The sequence below is a fragment of the Eupeodes corollae genome, chromosome 2 (assembly GCF_945859685.1).
Source record: "Eupeodes corollae chromosome 2, idEupCoro1.1, whole genome shotgun sequence".
Taxonomy (NCBI): Eukaryota; Metazoa; Arthropoda; class Insecta; order Diptera; family Syrphidae; genus Eupeodes; species Eupeodes corollae.
The window spans coordinates 17794436-17814485 of NC_079148.1; the positions used below are offsets into that span (position 1 = coordinate 17794436).

Here is a 20050-nt window from a genome sequence, read left to right on the forward strand (position 1 = left end):
CTTTCTTGACGACAGCATGTTCTTTGTTTTGCCCTCATTATCCGTTAAACCCATTTTTGACGCGTCTGCCTCAATACTCACAAAAGCCCCATTGACATCACGCTGAGTTCTTCCAATTATGTCAATGTCATCAGCATATGCCAGTAATTGGAAAGACTTTTGAAAGATAGTGCCTCTAGTGTTGACGTGTCTAAAACTTTTTTGACATCGAAATGTTCTGTTAAGTTGTTTCCAACCTTTATAGAGCAGCGTGAATTCTCCATGGTCATCCTTCACAAACGGTCGAGTTTGGCAAGGATGCCAAAACTAGACATGGCTCTATACAGCTTGTCCCTGTAGATGCTGTCATATGCGGCCTTGAAATCGATCAAAAGATGGTGGGTGTCGGTTTGGTGTTCTTGGGTTTTTTTCAGGATCTGCCGTAATGTGAATATTTGATCAACTGTGGACTTTCCTGATCTAAAACCACACTGATAAGGACCTATCAGGTTGTTGACGATGGGCTTTAGACGTTCACATGTTACGGCAGAGAATATTTTATAGGCGATGTTAAGTAGACTGATTCCTCTATAGTTGGTGCAGTTTAGAGGGTCTCCTTTTTTCAGGATCGGGCAAACAATACTGAGGTTCCATTCATCGGGCATGCTTTTTTTCAACAATATCTTACAGATAAGTTGGTACATGCTCCTAACCAACTTATCTTCAGCTGCTTTAAAGAGCTTGGCATTCAAGCCATCTGCTCCAGCGGCTTTATTAGACTTCAACTTAGATATGGCAATCTTTACTTCGTCTAAGTCGAGAGGACGGGATTGTTGGCTTTCGTCGTCTATATTGAATGGATCGTCCTGCCTGACAGCGGAATTCAGTTCTTCATCGCCGTTATACAGTCTGCAGAAGTGGTCCTTCCATATCCTCAGCATTGACTGCGGTTAAACTATGATGTTTCCACTTTCGTCTTTGCAGCCTTCGGTTCTAGGTTTATGTACCTGTGAATTTCTTTCACCTGTTCACAAAACTTTCGAACCTCATTCCTGCTCTTATACCTCTCAACATCTTCGACCGCACGTTTCTCATGCCCTCTCTTTTTCCTTCTGAGAAATCGGTGTTCCTCTTGCCTCTTCTGCTCATAGAGCTTATGAGCAGCTCTCGTCCTTTTATGCAGCGCCGCTTTGCGTACCTGTTGTTTGGCTGCATTTCCTCATCAAACCAGGGGTTCCTTGTTGGTGGCTGTTTGAAATCCAGCACATCAGAGGCGGCTTCCCTGATTGCGTCTTGGCAATGTTGCCACTGGTTTTCGATACATTGTGTTGACAGCCAAGAACTTCGAGAGAGGTTACTTGCTACTCGGCGGAAAAGGATTTGGCGACCTCTGGCGATTGTAGCACTTCGACGTTGTACCTTCTCCCAGCACCTCCCTGTTTTGCCTTGGGTCTTTAAATCCGAAGTGCTACCTTGGATACAACGATGTAGTGGTCCGAGTCGATGTTAGCTCCTCGGAAAGTTCGGACATCCATAATGCTGGGAGCGTGTCTGGCGTCGATCGAAATATGGTCAATCTGGCAGACGGTAGATTGATCTGGAGAAGTCCAAGTTTCTTTGTGGATGTTGAGGAGTGGAAAACGCGTACTGGCAACCCCGCAGCAAAATCTATGAGCCTGAATCCGTTGTCGGAAGTGTGTTGTCATGCAGGCTGTTCTTCCCGATTTTAGCCTTGATGCGTATGGTCATGAGGCGCTTATTGATGCACCTATAGCTCAAACTTCTTGCCTAAGTTCAGTTCTTCTTCTTATGCATTTTATACTTAGGTAAATTTTTTCAAAAAATGTTGACTCTTTTTCGAGAAATTATAAAAATGTGAATAGTCTTTTAAAAATGTTGTTACTTTTGATTATCAAATATAATTAAGATCGATAAGAGTTATTCTAAGAAATTTAAAAATTAATAACAATATTTTGCATAATGATGAAATAATTTGAGTGAATATTTCTAAAGATATTTTATTTCGACTATTTATTTCTTGAAACGTAGAAAAATTTCAACATTTTCAATTTGACAGATCGGACCCATTACAATTTCTTCCTATGAGAAGTTAAAAATAATACTAAATCAGGTACATATTGAAAATTGACTCGAATATCCTATCAACAATTTATTATAAATATTTTTGCAGAATATTTTGAATAAAAAGAGATAATTTTCTTAGATATTTTCTAAGAAATAAAAACTTTAAAAAAGATTACTAAAATTTGTTTCGACTAAAATATCTCGTCAATAATAGGAACTCTCAATTGCTTAAGTTAATTTGTTTAAATAAAATCCAATTGACAACTTTTTTACAAAAACGAAGACTATTAAAAGCCCCCAACTATTGTATTTTGAGAGAAGCATCTTGAAAAAAATAAAGATTTTAACTGTCAAGGTGTTTCAAACCACAAAAAATATTACGGTTGATGTATTGTTACATTTTAAAACAGTGTTTCCAATGAAAATATTGGTTGTTAAAAAAATGATTTTTGAAAATATTTAAAGGCAAAGTTATCAGTATTGATCGAATCACAGCCCCGTTTTAAAGAGAATTTTGTTGAAATAAATTTGTTTTTTTTTTATGCTGAACATGTAAATCCTATTTCTTAGACCTTGATATATTGTCAATTTTGGGTCAATTTAATGACTTCACTTTATACCATTTAATAACATATGTTTACCAGATTGCCTTTTATTGAGATCGATATAAAATTTTTAAATCGATTTTTTATTGTATCCATTTTCTAAAGCTTTCAACCTTTTTCATGCCTCGATTGAAAATAATAAATGTCTATAATAAAAATTAACTCACTCTACTCGTAATTATTATTGTCAACAAATTTCAGATAATGTCTTCAAGGTCTACGACTATCTTACAGACATATTCTCAATTGATTTTGGTATATGTACATATTGTGTAGGTATAGTGTCAATTTGGACAGCAACATAATTTTTGTTGACTTTTTTCAGTCTCGTAAGTATCGAGTGGGTGTATAAAAAATGTATTTTTTGTTCTATTAAAAAAATAAAAACATTTTGCACTTCTTGATCTTGATGCTATTAAAATTAAATTTATTGACATTCCATTATCAAATGAGTGTCCTTGTTGTTGTAATAATGTTAACGTATTCATTTGTCTTTTTTATCGCAAGAATTGCCAGACAAGAAATTGAAAAGATAAACATTTTGAGCATTGAAAAGGTTTTATTTGAAATAATGGCCTTAAGAAATACTAGAATTTTGTTAAAACTCAAAGAAGAACGTACAACGTGTTAAAAATGAACAAAAAGACAGAAAATATTATTTTTTTATTTAATACCTTTGCTTTATTTTATGGAAATTAATGATTCGTGACCAAAAATTGAACTTGAGAGATTAGCACTCGCATAAAGATATCGCTAGGATAGTCATGGCCTCACCCACTTTAATTTTGTTTGATGCTTTAAGGATTAAAAACAAAGGGCTAGCTACAATGAACATTATATTGGTTTGCAATATTTGAAGTTATTTTTTAAACTTTTATATTTTTAAGAACTTGGACTTATTTGGAAAAATTCGGTTAATTGAATTTTCAACACATTTTATAAAGCATTTTGCACTTCACTTATTCACAAAAAAAAATTCATTACTTAAGGTGTGAGAGGAAGTAAAGATATAAATTGTATAGGTATTTCGTTTTTAACCAAGAACACATTTATATATTTTTGTTAAGATTTATAATATTGGTAAAAATTAGTTTTGAAATCAACTATCTGGGCAAAATTAAAGATATTGCCTTCAAACTTATTTCATCTTAAAAAAAGGATTTATTACAATATTCATTAATTTTTCGTAAAATTCAACTGTCAGTTTTTATACTAAATAAGAATTAATACAAATATTACACAAAATTCGAAAAATGGGCGTGTATTTTTTAAATTTAAGAGAAATTATTTTGAAACCATAACTATGTATGTGTATATGGACTTAAGGATACTAAATTTTGCTAAAACTAAAAAAAGAAGCTGGGATGCGATCCGCACTGATAACTTCCCATCCCATCTAGGTTTTTGTGTTTTGTTAAAAAAGTTATCAGTTCAATTATTCTAAAAATTTTTAAAATAACCGACAATATTTTGCATTATGATAAAATAGTTTGATTTCAAATTTGTTCGACAATCAATTTCACCAATTTTAATAGCATTTCTTAAAAGTTTTTATTTCTTATATACCCAAATACAAATTGGATAAATGAAATTAATTGTAAGTAAATGTTTTCTATTATTCACGAGATATCGAGTTTTTGTAGATTTTACCAACTTTTAGTCATGTTTTGCTTTGATTTTAATGTTTTGTGAAATAAAAACTATCAATTTAATTTAACTTCAAACTTTACCGAACAATATTTTGTATAAATTAAATTATTTTGGAGCCTATAGCTCAAATGTTTTCAAGAGATTTTTGAGTCAAAAATCAAATTTTACGAACTTTAAGTAGTGTTTTTTAAGTTCTTTATTTTTTGTAAGAAAACGGTCAATTCGATTTTTCTCAAAATTTTATTGAATGTTGAAAACAATATTCTTCATAAGATCAAATAGTATCAAGCCAATATCTCAAAGTTTTGAAAAGATTTTTAATCGAAACAAAATTTTTACGAACTTTTTGTTTTGAAAAGATTTTTAATCGAAACAAAATGTTTACGAACTTTTTGGTTTGAAAAGATTTTTAATCGAAAAATTTTGTTTAACAAATTTTCATTTTTTCTTTTTAGGTGTTTAATTTTTTTTTTTTTTAATTAATCTCTATAGTAGTACCCGTGGCATGAAGGTTAATGCGTTGGACTGTCATGCAAGGGGTCTAGGGTTCAATCCCTGCCTGTGCCACCTTAATTTAAAAAAATTAATTTTCGCGGGTACTGCCTATTGCGAGGAATTGACAAATTCTCCAAGAGTACTTCTTGTCATGAAAAAGTGCATTCTCAAACTAACCGTTCGGATTCGGCCTTAAATTGTAGGTCCCTTCCATTCCTGACAACAGTACTCGCACACAGGAATGGTTGAGAGTTGTAAGTCACTAAGCCTTGGTTCACAACGGACTGTTGTGCCACCCCATTTGATTTTTTTTGAATTAATGTCTATTTGATTGTTCTCAATATGATACTGCATGTTGAAAACAATGTTTTTAAAAAAATTAAATTAGTTTAAAACCAATGTCACAAAGTTCTAAAAAGTTATTTGAGCTAAAAAAAAAACAATTTTTACCAACCTTTATTCATTTTTTGTTTATGTTTTTATTTTTTCTAAAAAGACTGTCAATTCGATTTTTCTCAAAACTTGCCTAAATGTTAAAGAAGATATTTCTTATGAGATAAAAGTAATTGAAAGCCATAGTCTTAATTTTTAACTTCCCATAGGAAGTTATTGTAATGGATCCGATTTGTCAAATTGAAAATTTTGACATTTCTCGACGTTTCAAGGTCCCTAGAGTCGAAATAAGAGATTTTTAGAAAGATGTCTGAACGTTCTTACGTCCGTAAGTTCGTGACGTTTTTTTCGTCGTTCATAGCTCAAGAACCAGATATCGATTTCAAACAAATTTTGTTAAACGGATAATAAGGCAGAAAGATGCAGAAAGGGCTCTCAAGAAAATTGCGTGGGTGGCTTTTTTACCATAGCAGTTTAAATAAAAGGTGACATTTTTGGTTAACCCTAAATATCCTACGAACCAAAAACGCTAGAGACTTGAATTAAATTTAATACAGTATATTGTAACGTGATATGAAAGAAGTACATTTTTTGAAAAAAATCCATTTAACGGTTTTTTTATAAATCAAAAAAACTGAAAAAAAAATTGTCACCTCCAAAATTTTACGACTAGAAAATGATATTATCTCCAAAACAATTTTGTGCAACAAAGAATAAAGTTTTTGACATCTGATAAAATTTTAAGATAAATCGAATTGACAGTTTTTTTTTTTAAATAAAAATCTAAAAAAAAACATTGCTCAAAGTTTTTAAAAATTCAATATCGATTCAAATATCTTTTCAAAAACTTGAAATTTAGGCTTGAAACTTGTTTAATCCTATTAAAAATATTGTTTTTAACAATCGGAAAATTGTTAAGAAAAGTCGAATTGATAGTTTTTTTTTTACAAACAAATAAAAACCTAAAAAAAAATTAATAAAAGGTGTTAAAAATTGATTTTCGACTCAAATATCTTTTCAAAACTTTGATATATTGGCTTTACTTTACTTTTATCTTTAAAAAAAAATTGTTGTCAATATTCAGTAAAATTTTGAAAAAAATCGAATTGATAGTTTTTGTACAAAAAATTAACAAAAGTTCATAAAAAATGAGGCAATTTAATTGAGCTATGGACGACGTAAGAAACGTCACGAACGGTAGGACGTTTATTGCGACTCTAGGGACCTTGAAACGTCGAGAAACGCAAAATTTTCAATTCGACAAATAGGATTTATTACAATAACTTTTTATGGGAAGTTAACAAATCCTGTCTGTCGATTTGTCTGCTTTAAACTTAAAATAAATATTCATATCAATATTTTGCTTAAAATAAATAATTTGTTGTCCATATCTTTTGGTCTCCCAATACTTGAGTCGAAAACCATTTCTTAGCAGTTTTTTTTTGTTGTTTTTGTAGGTTTTGTGTTTTGTAAAGAAGGTTCTCAGTTGAATTTTTCTAAAAAAATAACTTTAAATTACCAACAATAATTAAAATTTGATGAAATAGTTTGATTTTAAAAGCTAGTATTGTTAACGAGATTTCTGCCGAAAACCAGTTTTTACCAATTTTAATACCAATTATTATGTAAACCAATACCTACTGCTATATTCTAAGTACATTTAACACAAAATAAATTTTTTGAAGATTTAATTTTTAATGAAAAAACTGAGAGTTGGATTTTCATAAGAAAATTACTGAAAATCTTAAACAATATTTTCTATGAGGTGAAATTAGTTTAAACCAAAATTTTTAATTTAAACAAAAAACTTGTTTTTTTTTTTAAAACTGTCAATTCGATTTTTATCAAAATTTTGAGAAATGTCAAAAACGTTATTCTTCTTTGCATACAATTATTTTGGAGATAAAATCAATTGTAGTTCCTAAAATATTCGAGGTGACAATATTTGTTTTCAGTTTTTTTTTAATTTATAAAAAATCGTTAGTTGATTTTTTTTCATAATTTCATTGGTTCGGTATATATGCAGGTAAATATATAATTAAAACCTTATTTCAAGTCGCTAGCGCTATTGATTTGTGAGATAATTCGGGTTAACCAACTTTTTCACGCATTTTTTATTTAGAGAGTATAACAAAGTTTGTTTAAAGTCGATGTATTTACTGGTTCTTGAGATACTGGTGACGAAAAAAACATCCGGAACATAAGGTTGTACCTATACACGTACACACAAGCATCTCTCTAAAAACGTTTTATTTAGACTCTAGAGACCCTGAAACGTCGAGAAATGTCAAAATTTTCATTTCGAAAAATCGGACCGATTACACCTACTTCAAAAACATGTCGATATAATTTTTCAGAAAATATTCATCTGTCCAAGAATTTTAAGGCCTGATGATGCTAAGCTTTAGTAAGTTCTTTTGGTTGGAAATTTAATCATAACTCTTAATTGCTTAAGGCATCCTCATTTAAAATGGGTGCGAGTACTTAGTTGTAATTCCATCATTGTTTCTAGGTTTACATTTCTGAAATGAGTCCTTAAAATAATGAAAATTTGAAAATCAGGTGCCCTTAAATATTATACTTTCAAAACAAGACATTAAATTTGCGGTAACATTTTTAATATATAAAAAGCTTCACCTATCTTAATGCTTAATCCTTTGTTCAAAAATTACATAAAATTAAACACACGATTATGTTTTTTGTTTGTGTTCTCCAAACAAAAGATCCTTGTAAAGAACTCCTTCATAACCATTTGTGGAATTCTGTTAAACATTCTCATTTAAGTCAACGCTGGCTGCCGCTGGTGCTACTGCTGCTATATATTTTGCACATCTTTTTTAATTTTCACAAATTACATTCTGTAACTGTAACGAGTATACTTTGCTCGCAAAAAAAAAATAAGAAAAAAAAGAAGTTTTATTTCTTAGAATTTGTGATAAATAATGTCACTGCTATAGTGAGCTTCTTTCGCCGCCACCACACCGCACCACAAGTCCTTGAGATAGCAAAGAATGTCTTATGCAAGACCTCTTAGACCAAAAGTACAAGACCACATGTTTTAGTTTTCATGCTGCTTCTGGTGCTGTTATAGGTCCTGGCGCTAGTGCTACTGCTGCTGGATGAAACTTAATCTCAGAAAGCTCCCCGTCCCGTATCGTCCTCCTCGGGCAACAAGAAAGCGAACTATGCACAAAAACGTCATTAATATAACTTAGTTCATGTGGAATGATTTATCTCGATAAAAGACACGTTCACCGCATCATGTACCCAGCATCTTTCTTTATAAAACCAAAAAAACATAGCAAGGATCTGCACATACATACGTGTGATAGTGTGTGGTTAAAGCAATAAAATACGTTGATGACGACAACGACACAAACACACAACGTAAAAGTTTATCATCAGGATAACCTCGGAGGTGAATTCTTCACAGAATGTGAACAATGCAACGTAATTTCAAAGATGTGAAATCTTAGTGTTCTGTTCGCCCTAAGCTGCATCATCTGCGATCTGCCTTCATTTTCATTTTCATTTTCCAACGAAAAAAAGGGACTATTTATAAGTTGAGCACTTTAGCCCACACAAAGCACAGCACAGTACAGATCCTTAAAATGCAGAGTGCCTTGAGATGAAATGAAAGAAAATACTACATACCTACTCCTAGAATTTGATGTACGAGTTGTTGTTCTAATGTTGTTCCACCTTGATGTGTAGGAGAGCATCATACAACATATTCAGCACTGAGTTTGGCTTGATTCTGGTCCTGGTAGGTATTTTTAGGTATTTTCCCAAGCTCGATGTACCTATACCTAAATCAAAATCTAGGTTTTCAACTATATTCATATTTACATTGGGGTGAACAGCATACTGAATGAAAATATGTCCTTGCAAGGACATGCAACAGGTTGGTTTGGTATACCTAGACCTTAATATGTTTGTGCTCGTATACATGTTCATTTCATTGAGGGCATTTTTCATGAACAAAACGAGGGAGGCGTAAGGCATCAGGAGTCTTCGTCGGTCGGTCGGTTAGAGGCATCATCCAAACCAAGGTTTAGTAGAAGGCAATTTCAGTGAAATCACTTTGGGGCACGCTATTGGTCAATGGGATGAATGTTGTTGTTATTTTTGTTGTTGTGAAAGGCCTTGTTACACATTTCACAAATGAGGGTATTTAGAGTGGGTCAAATCAAAAGTATGCAATTATGTGCTTAGGATGTTAAGTGACTTACATTGTACATATTATTATTGTTATGCCATAGGAAATCACGTCATTTACGTAGGCAATACTTACTTAGTTGGAGAGCTTCGGTATAACTTACACGAAAGCCAAAAATCAATGATTGATTTTTTCGATTAGAATACAGCTTAGTTAGCTTAACTTGGATTACATGCAATCAATTGACGCTTTTTGGAGGGGTTTTTGTGTAAATTTAACATATTAATCAGAATAAGGACATCTGTAAAAAGGCTTAACAGAAAACATGAAACTCAAGGTACGTGAATCGATTAAAAATGTTTTTTTTTTTGTTGTTTAATGTTTGTACAATTTATCAAAGTAGAACTTTCACGTCGTCGTCGGCGCGGCGCGCGGTGGTGTCCTTGCGATCTAGAATAGAGGTTCCTTTTAGACCTGACTCAACCTTTTTCGTGTTTCCTAATCTGTTTGATTAACGATAATGATGGAGGGTTATGCCTTTAACGCGCCGCGCTCAGCCGCGTTTCAAAAACATCAATTTTAAACTTTATCTCAATCAATAAAGTTATTTATTACGCTTAATATTTTTGTATCCTTTTGTGTTTCGTCTCGGCGGTGTTGTGTATGACAAGAAGTGAAATAGCTAATATTTCTAAGGTATGATAGGGCTCTATACTTATGCGTGTAGAACTCATCCTTATTTTCACACAGGATTCAGTGATGCGAAATAAAAATAAATTAATTTTTTTAATGGCATGAAGATGGAGTAGATACGTCGACGGGAGATAGGATTTTCCGCAAGGAGAGAAAATATCTATGTATGTATGTACATAAATAAAATCACATTAATAATATATAACCGACTTCATCATCAATAAGTAATTTTTCTTATAAATTGACAATTTAATGTAAATTGAAAATTTACGAGTGTGTCGAACATATGTTCGAGCAGAACCCATGTCTGATGCCATTAAAATTATTTTATGTAGAATGAATTTATGCATATTAAATATTTAAAATTTTTTATTTTATGTATATGAATGTTAAAGTCAAAGCTTTAAAATATACAAACAAAAATCACCCAACAAAATATACCATAGTCTTGGAGTTTTTGAAAAAAAAAAACATTCCTACGCTGATGGGAAATAAATTAAAAAAATGAAGGAAGCATGAAATTATTTTCTAAAGGGCTTGTTAACCAAACTCATGTGAGACAGAAAAGGATGATGTGGAAAATTTATTGAGGTGATGAATTTTTTTTATAATCAGCTTAGAGATGGCAAGACAAAATTTGTATTTGATGTTTTATTTATTTGTGATGTCTATGACACCTGTGTAGAAACATTTATTTCCTTAAATGAGTTCTGTCTCTTTTGAAGAGTTGTAAATCCCCAATTTTAAACAAAAATTATCAAAATGTAACGCAATGTTGGTTTTAGATTACAGATTTTCTTTTTTTATAAAATTATGTTCTAAAAAAAGTAATTTTGAAAGTTTAAAATTATTTGTGTAGTTAAAATTCTTGTCTACAAAATTGAATTTTTTTTAAGGATATTCCTTAAAAATCAAAAGTTTTTTAACAAGATAACTGAGCAACTTTAAATAATATAAAAGAGGCTGGGATGTGACTCACACTGATAATTTCTCATCCCGTCTATCGATTGGTCTTGCTTAAAAGTTTATAGATTTTCGTGATGGGTTTTGGTCCGCTGAATTATTCTTAAAAATTTTTAAATTACCAACAATATTTTTCATATAAAGAAATAGTTTAGTTTGAAAATCTAGTTTTCTTAAATAGATTTTTAGTCGATAATAAATTTTTACCAATTTTAAATATTGTTTTTTTGTAAGGTTTTCCTCGAAATTGTGTCGAATGTTGAAAACAATATTTCTTATAAGATAAAATTAGTTTGATGTCTCAAAATTTTGAAAAGATATTTGAGTCAAAAATCTCTTTTTACCGACTTTTAATATTTTTTTTAGGTTTTTATTGTTTTGTAAAAAACTGTAAATTCCATTCTATTCAACATTTTTCCGAATGTTAAAAACAACATTTCTTATGAGCATAAATTAGTTGGAAGCCATAATCTCAAATTTTTGAAAAGATATTTGTGTCGAAAATCAATTTTTTTAAAGTTTTTATTTTTTGTAAGAAAAACTGTCAATTCGATTTTTCTCAAAATATTGCTGATTGTTGCAAACAATAATTATTATAAGATTAAAAAAGTTTTAAGCCAAAAACTCAAATTTTTGACAAGATATTTGAACCGAAATTAAATTTTTACCAACTTTGAGTTATGTTTTTTTAGGTTTTTAATTTTTATAAGAAAGCTGTTATTTTGATTGTTCTCAAAATCTTACCAGATGCTAAAAACTTTATTTTTCGTTGCACACAATTTTTTTGTAGATGAAATCACTTTTGATTCGTTCAATTTTCGAGGCAAAAATTTGTGTTAGTTTTTTTTATTTGTAAAAAAACCGTTAGTTATATTTTTTCCAAAAATATACTTGTTTAATATCACGTTACTTACTTACTTACTTAAGGTGGCGCTACAGTCCAGGGCGGACCTGGGCCTCAACCAACATGCGTCTCCAGCCAGCTCGGTCCCTAGCTAGCTGTCTCCAGTTTCGCACGCCAAGTTGGTTGAGGTCCTCTCCCACCTGGGTGCGCCACCTGAGTCGCGGTCTTTCTTTACTGTGGCGTCCCTCGAAGATCTTCCGGGCTGGAGCGTTGATGTCCATCCGCTCTACATGACCTAGCCATCTAAGCCGTTGGACTTTAATTCTGCTAACAAGGTCAGTGTCGCTGTACAGCCCGTACAGTTCGTTTTTATATCTTCTCCTCCATTCTCCATCTATGCGTACGGGACCAAAAATAACCCGAAGAATTTTTCTCACGAAGCATCCTAAGACACTCTCATCTTTCTTTGACAGGGTCCAGGCCTCAGCGCCATAAATGAGAACCGAAATGATGAGTGTTTTATAGATGGTGATTTTACATGCTCGAGAGAGGACTTTACTTCTCAATTGCCTTCTAAGTCCAAAGAAGCAGCGATTTGCAAGAGTTATTCTTCGTTTGATTTCAGCGCTGGTGTCGTTGTCTGAATTAATAGCGGTGCCTAGGTAGACAAAGTCCTTAACTACCTCAAAGTTGTAGCTGTCCATGGTGATGATTTGTCCAAGACGTCGTCGTTCAGTGCACTTTTTTGATGACAGCATAAACTTGGTCTTGCCCTCGTTGACCACTTTACCCATCTTCTTCGCTTCCGTCGCAATGCTCAAAAATGCTCCACTGACATCACGCTTTGATCTTCCAATTATGTCAATATCCTCTGCGTTTCCGAGTATTTGGATGGGCCTTTGGAAGATTGTGCCTCTAGTGTTGACAGTTGAGTTTTGCACAATTCTTTGCAGAACGATGTTGAAGACGCATGACAGTGCATCGCCTTGTCTAAAACCTTTTTTGACATCAAATGAATTGGTAAGATCTTTTCCGACCTTGATAGAGCAGCGTGCATTCTTCATCGTCATTGCACAAACAGATAAGTTTGACAGGGATGCCAAAACTAGACATTGCTCTGTAGAGCTCTTCCCTATAGATGCTGTCATACGTGGCTTTAAAATCGATAAAGAGATGGTGGGTATCGTTTAGAGGGTCTCCTTTCTTATGTATCGAGCACACAATGCTGAGATTCCACTCATCGGGCATGCTTTCTTCCGACCATATTTTGCAGATGAATTGGTGCATGCTCCGTACCAAGTCATCGCCTGCTGCTTTGAATAGTTCGGCAGCGATGCCGTCAGCTCCAGCAGCTTTGTTTGACTTAAGTTTAGATATAGCTATCCTCACTTCGTCAAGGTCGGGTAGGCGGAATTGTTGATCTGCGTCGCCGATAATCATAAGAATATCACGTTACAACATGTAATTTAAAATTTAATTTTAATCTCTAGCATCATTGGTTCGTGAGATATTTATGGTTTAGCAACATTTTCACCTTTTTTTTAAACTGCTATGGTAAAAAAAACTACGCACGAAATTTTCTTGAGAGCCCTTTCTGTATCTTTCTGATTTATTATCTGTATAAAAACATTTATTTAAAGTCGATATCTCTACTGGTTCTTGAGGTTTGCAGGCACGTACAAACATCTATCTAAAAATCTTTTACTTCGACTTTAGGGACCTTAAAACGTCGAGAAATGTCAAAATTGTCAATTTGACAAATCGGACCTATTACAATGAAGTTAAAAAGATTCTGAGAACTCCCCGTGTCCGTCTCTAGATTTTTTTAAAACACTAACAAAATATTAATAACTACAATTTAAGTGAGATAAGATTAGAATAACTTCATGTTTGTAGTTAAATATTTTAAGTTTTATTTAAACTGTTTTATAGTACAAATCTTGGTCAAAATAGATTTTATTTTTAATTGGACAATTGTCATTTTTAAAGTTGTAATCAGAAAACATTTTACTTACAATCTCGCTGCTGAATAAAAAAAAAGTCTTTTAAACTTCTGTGCAATTGGTTTTAATTAAAGGTTTTAAATCTTGGAAATCAATACATCAAATGACATCTGATGGTATCAGGAGAGTTTGAGAAGTGACGCAGGGGCGTAGTGTGGCCGTACCCATTGTTCAATTCAAATAGGTTTTTTAAAATCTAATTTTAATTAAATCTCCAACTGAAATGATAAAATCAGCTAAAAGTCTTAAATTATTTAAACATCGTGTTCAATTGTTCATCGTGAAGTAGTGATTTAACCCTATAAGAGTTGTGGCCGCTATAGGTTAAAGATAACATTAACGTTTTCTTGTAAAACAATAAATTATGATGAACAAAAAAGTATATCTTTTAATTAAGCAAAATAAAATATAATTTTATATGTCACGTTTAAAAAAAAAAACAACCATCAAAAATAAAAATTGTTTGAACATGGTCTTCAAGTTTTTATGGACCAGTTTTTACCATTTTGACACTTCAACCAATGAACTTAATGGCAGTATGAATTAGACCTAATTTAATAAGAAATACTTTCCTTTCTGGTATTTACCTGAATAACCTTTTTTCATATTTTGTGATTGTTCAAAATTTTAATGTTAAAAATTATGTATATCACAAAAATTATTGATATTACAGAATTATTGAATTTTTCTCGAAAAAAATCATTTAACCAAGCATTTCCAAAGTTTTTAAAGACAAAACAATATTTTGCAATAAATTATTTTCATAATGCACATAACTTTGGAATTATTGCTTTGATTTTCTTTTTTTTAGGGCAAAAAACTTTAAATCATTTCGATTTTGTGTGGTCTAATGCATAGATGGTAACCTTTATTTTTCAATAAATAATAAGAGAGAAAGTCTGGTTACTGTGAATTAAGGAAAATTATATAATTCAATAACTTACCACAACCAAGTACCATAATTATTGAACAGTTTTTATTATGGCACTGAATACGATATAAGTTTATTCACCATATGTCGGTAATGCAGCGCGAGACAAACTGCTCGAAAGAAATATTCACTTTATCGTTGACAACAACCTTTTCTTCTCGAAAACATTAATTTTCTAATTTCAATTCTAGGATACTCCGCAGCAGCGCTTCTAGCCATTGTCTTCGCTATTCCCTTCAGCATTCGAATTCTAATCCACAAGGACCTCGGACAGTGGGAGGAATTTGGACCGGCTTTTTACACAGCTCATCTGGAATTGTTTCTTGGCAATGGATGTCTAGGTGAGTGCTGTTTAATCCCGCTTTTAATCATAACCCTTAATTAATTTCAGGAGTCGGTGTTATGATGCTTTTGATTCTCACCATCGAAAGATACGTATCCGTTTGCCATCCAGGATACATTCGTCCAGTTATGGGTCCCCCAAGGTGTGAGTTTGTAGTCAAACAAAAATATGAATACAAAAATAACTGTTTAATCAGTTGTTTTTGATAAAAACTCAAAATTTATTTGAGATATTCTCAGAATAGTAATCAGAATTTGGCTACTTTTTTTCACTCTCTGTTTTTCTTTTTGGAATTTTTCGACGATTCTTTTTCTTGTTTTTTTTTCCGGATTTTTTCTCTTTCACAGGATGACAGTAATTCTGATACCTGTGGTAACGTTTTTTATTTACCTGCCGAGTGTCTTCCGTGGTGAGCTGATAAAGTGTGTCCTGCAAGCAGATGGAACTTTCGTGTATTTTCGAAGAGAAAACAGTGAATTCCTAAGCACGTTATTTTATTCGGTATGAAAAGAAACGTTGTGTGATTTTGAAAAATTCTTTAAAATATTCTCTCTTTTTGATTCTTAGGTTTACAAAGTAATGTTGGAGGTTCTTTTTAAACTTGTACCTACTGTTCTTATAGCCGGTTTCAATCTAAGAATAATGATTGTTTATCGGCAGACATGTGAAAGGCGCCGAAAGATGATTTTATCACGGACAACATGTTTTAAGGACGATGATCCGCGTAAATTTGCCGAAGAAAGAAGATTATTTTTACTTTTGGGTAAGCTATAAAGAACTTTTTTAATTTAAACATGTACATATATTAAAAGTTTTAATGGATTTATAACCGTTTTTTTGTTCAGGGAGCACGTCAGTGTTATTTCTCGTGTGTGTATCCCCAATGGCTATACTTCATATGACGATAGCACAGGAGTATCTATCAAGTTTTTCATTTCAAGTAAGTTTGTTTTTATTTCCGACACAGGAACTTTATTAAAAATATTGATTAAGGTTAAAAATGCACTTAAAGACTAAAACGTGGGTTGGGTTAAAACCGGGTCCACTTCCAGTTTTCTGTTTTTATTGAAAAATATTGAGAGCATTGAATTTTGAAAACAAAAGCGTTACTAAAAATTACAAAAAAAAAGTTTGGAATAAAAAAGAAAAAACTCATTGCAAGTTTAGTAATTAAGTTTGTAACCATTTAGTCAAACAACTTTATTTAAAAATTGAGTTAAATAAAATGTTTTTGAACTTTCAAAATGCAGTAGAATGATTCTGTATTTTTCACCGTTTTTCGGTCTGTTTTAAGTCAATTTTTTAGAAAACACGGAGAAAAAGGCCTACATCTGTACCATTTTTTTTGTATTAAAAAAACCTACTTTCTATTGCCTTTTAGTAAATCCTATAACAATTAATCTGTTTACAAAATGTATTTTTTGATAAATTTTGTGACATTTAAATATTTTGCAAGTAATTTCTTAAATCTTCAAATGAGGGTTATATTTTAAAACATTTTTAAACAGGTAAAAGGAATCCATCTTCTCGATATTTGTGGCTGCAAAGATCGCACAGATTCGGTAGATGCAAGATTAAGTTTAAACGGATGATTTTTTTTCTACTTAAAGTAACAAGCTGATTTGTTTATCATTGTTTTTAGCTAAGAAGCAAGTCAAGTGGTTCAAAAAGTTGTTCACATTTCTGTAGCTTCAATCACTCGGCGGAAATTGACTATTTAGATAAACATTCATTTTGTATCCAATCTTTTACACAAATTCCTTCGGAATTCATAAAATGTGTGAGTAATAGTTGTTGAATCCTTTCTTCACCCATTGCCATAACTCTTGCAATACAAGAAGTGGTCCTAATCTTGTTTAGAGTTGGAGAATCTTTTCCACAGGAAGCAGAATTGCTATTGTGGTTGCCCGAATAATTTTGTTTTTGTTTTATGTGAATTACTAGTTCTTGGAATGCAGCTTCTCCACACATTTGCTTCCGATAATATTAATTTTAAATATTATTCTAGGTTTTAACTGCAATCAAAACTCTCAGATATTCTCATCTCCTTCGGGAACATCTCTACTCACCGTTTCTGAATATCAAAATGTTTGACTTAAGAAAGGTTTAAAGCCATATTCCATGTTTTACAATGTAGTTAAAAAAACCTGTTTATCATTAGCTGCATCTCTTCTATAGTTTTAGCGGAACCATTATATCATCCGCAAACATCAGTCCAGGGACATTTTTTCCTCCTATAGCAATACCACCCTATGTACGAAGAATAACTTATTCACTCATATGAATGATATAACTTTAGTTGAGATTCCATGCTTTAAAAATTGATAAAAAGCATCTTCCCGGGGATTTGCATTGATAGCTACACGAAAATCAACAAAAAATTCAAGGAGCTTTTCTGCTTAATTAAAAAACGAAATGCCTCAATAATTTTTTGGAACTTAAACATTACCTTTCTTATGTGAGGAAGGATAATCTCCTTTAGGAGTGTAGTCTATTATACTAAAAATTTAGAATCCGAAAGAATTGTGTTTTAAGATTTTTGAAATAATAAGACGATTCACGGTACACTATCTTCCCTTTATGCTTTATCTTTTTTTTAATTTTTAAAAATCATCTCAACTTATAAAACAGGAGCATCGAGATACTCACCAATTATTGAAGACTCGATGGTGCTTTTTCAGCTGTGTTGGCAAACTTAAAAAACCAATTATTGAGGGTTCAATACGTAATACTGAAAATAGAACAAAATAATTCTTATGCTAAAGTAATTATTTTTGAGTTTTTTTTCAAATATTTCACTTTTTTAAATACATTTTTCAAAGTTAATTAAGTGAATAAGAATTATTATTATTATTATCAGAAATAATGTCAGCAATTGTTTGCTACACTTTTGATTTCATATTTTCTTAACAATTCATATACAGAAAATCAAGACCATGAATGATGATAGGTTTTAAAAGCTTAAAAACAAACGCAGATTTTTATATATCACTTTTACAAACCCTTTATTTAATCAAAGCTTTCTTTTTACTTTTTCAACAGGTATTTAGAGCATTGGCAAATCTTATGGAATTAACAAACTATTCGATTACGTTTTATATATACTGCCTCTTCAGTGAAGACTTCCGCAACACTCTTATGAGAACAATAAAATGGCCTTGGATTCCAGCTTCATTATGTAATCAAGCAGATGAAGTATGAAAATTCAATTATTTATTTTTTAATTTGAATTAATTATTGTATTTCTATTTTTATTAATTTTATTTAGGTATCAACTAAAGCCACTCCACTTATAAAATTGGATAAACTAGCATTTAAAAATCATCATATTACAACAACATCGGCCCTTTGTACAGCAGCTGGCCGTTCAAGTAGTATATGATCCAATAGTTTACCTCTGCCAATAGCAGTCTAGGGAGTATTATATATAAAATTAAGGAAATTATAAAATAAAAATATATTCATTTATAAAAATATGTAAGAGAATTAATTAAACAAAATAAAGCTCATGATGGAAAAAATTTAAAAAACGAAAAACAAAACATGCATGTTAATTATATTGCTCATTTATAAAATGTTACAAATTTTTTAACATTCAAATTTATAAAAAAAGGATAATGAAAAGGGATTTTCGTTTTTAAAACAACTTTTAGAAAAAGTCCAATTATTATTGTATTATTATGTATGTAAAATATAAGATGTATACAAACTATAAGTTTTTCTGTAACAAAATATATACATAAATCAAAATATATATAAAATTAAGATTTATTTATTATTTTTCTTAATAAAGGTTCCCTGCAACGATCGTTATAAATTGTGTACAAATGAGAAAAAAAGAGTATTGAATGCGAATTATAATTTTTGTTTATTTCATTATTTTTAACATTTTTGGATACCAATTTACTTATTTCATTCTTCATTAAAAAAATGTTAAACAAAAAGTTCATAAGGCCTTAATGTAATAAATTACCAACTCTAGCATAATACTTTATCCTCCGAAAAAAAAATTCGAAAGAAAATTTAAAAATAGTGAAATAGAAAAATTTATAGAAAAAATCTACCTTAAAAATCAACTCTAAGCAAAAATTGTAAATCTTCTCAATATTTAAGAATTATTTTTAATGGGCAGTTGTTGTGTTTTTAACTTTGAAGCCGAAAAACAAGATCAATAGTTTAGAATTTTAAAAATAACTTAAATATCTTATTTGAATTCGTGAAACCGTTTCAAAGTTTTTCCTTAGAATCTCTTTATACTCATTTGTCACCAAATATCCAAAAATGTATCTATTTCAAATAAGAATTACATCATTACTACGAGAATGCCCAAATGGGTTGAAATCGTAACTCGATTTATTGTATTTTCAAAACATTTCGAAATTTAACCAACAAAAAGTGTTTCAGAGCCCGCCAAATTTTAAATTTAATATTTATCTTAAAATTCTACTCAAATTTAAGAAACTGCCCATCATAAACCCATTTATAAAATAAAACCAATTTCTTCAAACTTGTATGTCAAATCCACAACATGAAAAACTACATAAATAAAACAAAAAAAAAACATAATATATTTTTTTAAAGTCATACAGATATATTAATTGTTATCCATATACATAACATACAATTACCATAAATTATATACACAAAAAGCTTGTTGTAAATAGACAAAATTAAACTATATATACAATTGAATATAAACAATATACAAAACATCCGAAAAAAGTTAGTAAAATATATTTCTTTGCGTTTGAAGAAACAAAAACTACATACATGCACCGCAGCTGAAAATTATTGTAAAAATAATAATAAAAAAAAAACATTTACCTAAATTAAAAATAATAAAATATAATAAACTAGAAAATTCAAACAAAAACTTAAGCGTAAAAGTGTCTAAATCAACAAATAAA

General features: G+C 31.0%; 1 protein-coding gene across 1 annotated transcript in view; it reads left to right on the forward strand.

The window, feature by feature from the left end:
• LOC129948185 (probable G-protein coupled receptor B0563.6) overlaps positions 1-19524 on the forward strand; it is a 52100-nt gene extending 32576 nt beyond the window's left edge. The window contains exons 4-10 of the mRNA XM_056059064.1: positions 14992-15141; positions 15192-15285; positions 15491-15644; positions 15711-15906; positions 15989-16083; positions 18186-18338; positions 18412-19524. Coding sequence (XP_055915039.1) covers positions 14992-15141; positions 15192-15285; positions 15491-15644; positions 15711-15906; positions 15989-16083; positions 18186-18338; positions 18412-18525 — 956 coding nt within the window. The 3' untranslated portion in view covers positions 18526-19524. The remainder of the gene's footprint in view (positions 1-14991; positions 15142-15191; positions 15286-15490; positions 15645-15710; positions 15907-15988; positions 16084-18185; positions 18339-18411) is intronic.
• Positions 19525-20050: the final 526 nt, after the last annotated feature.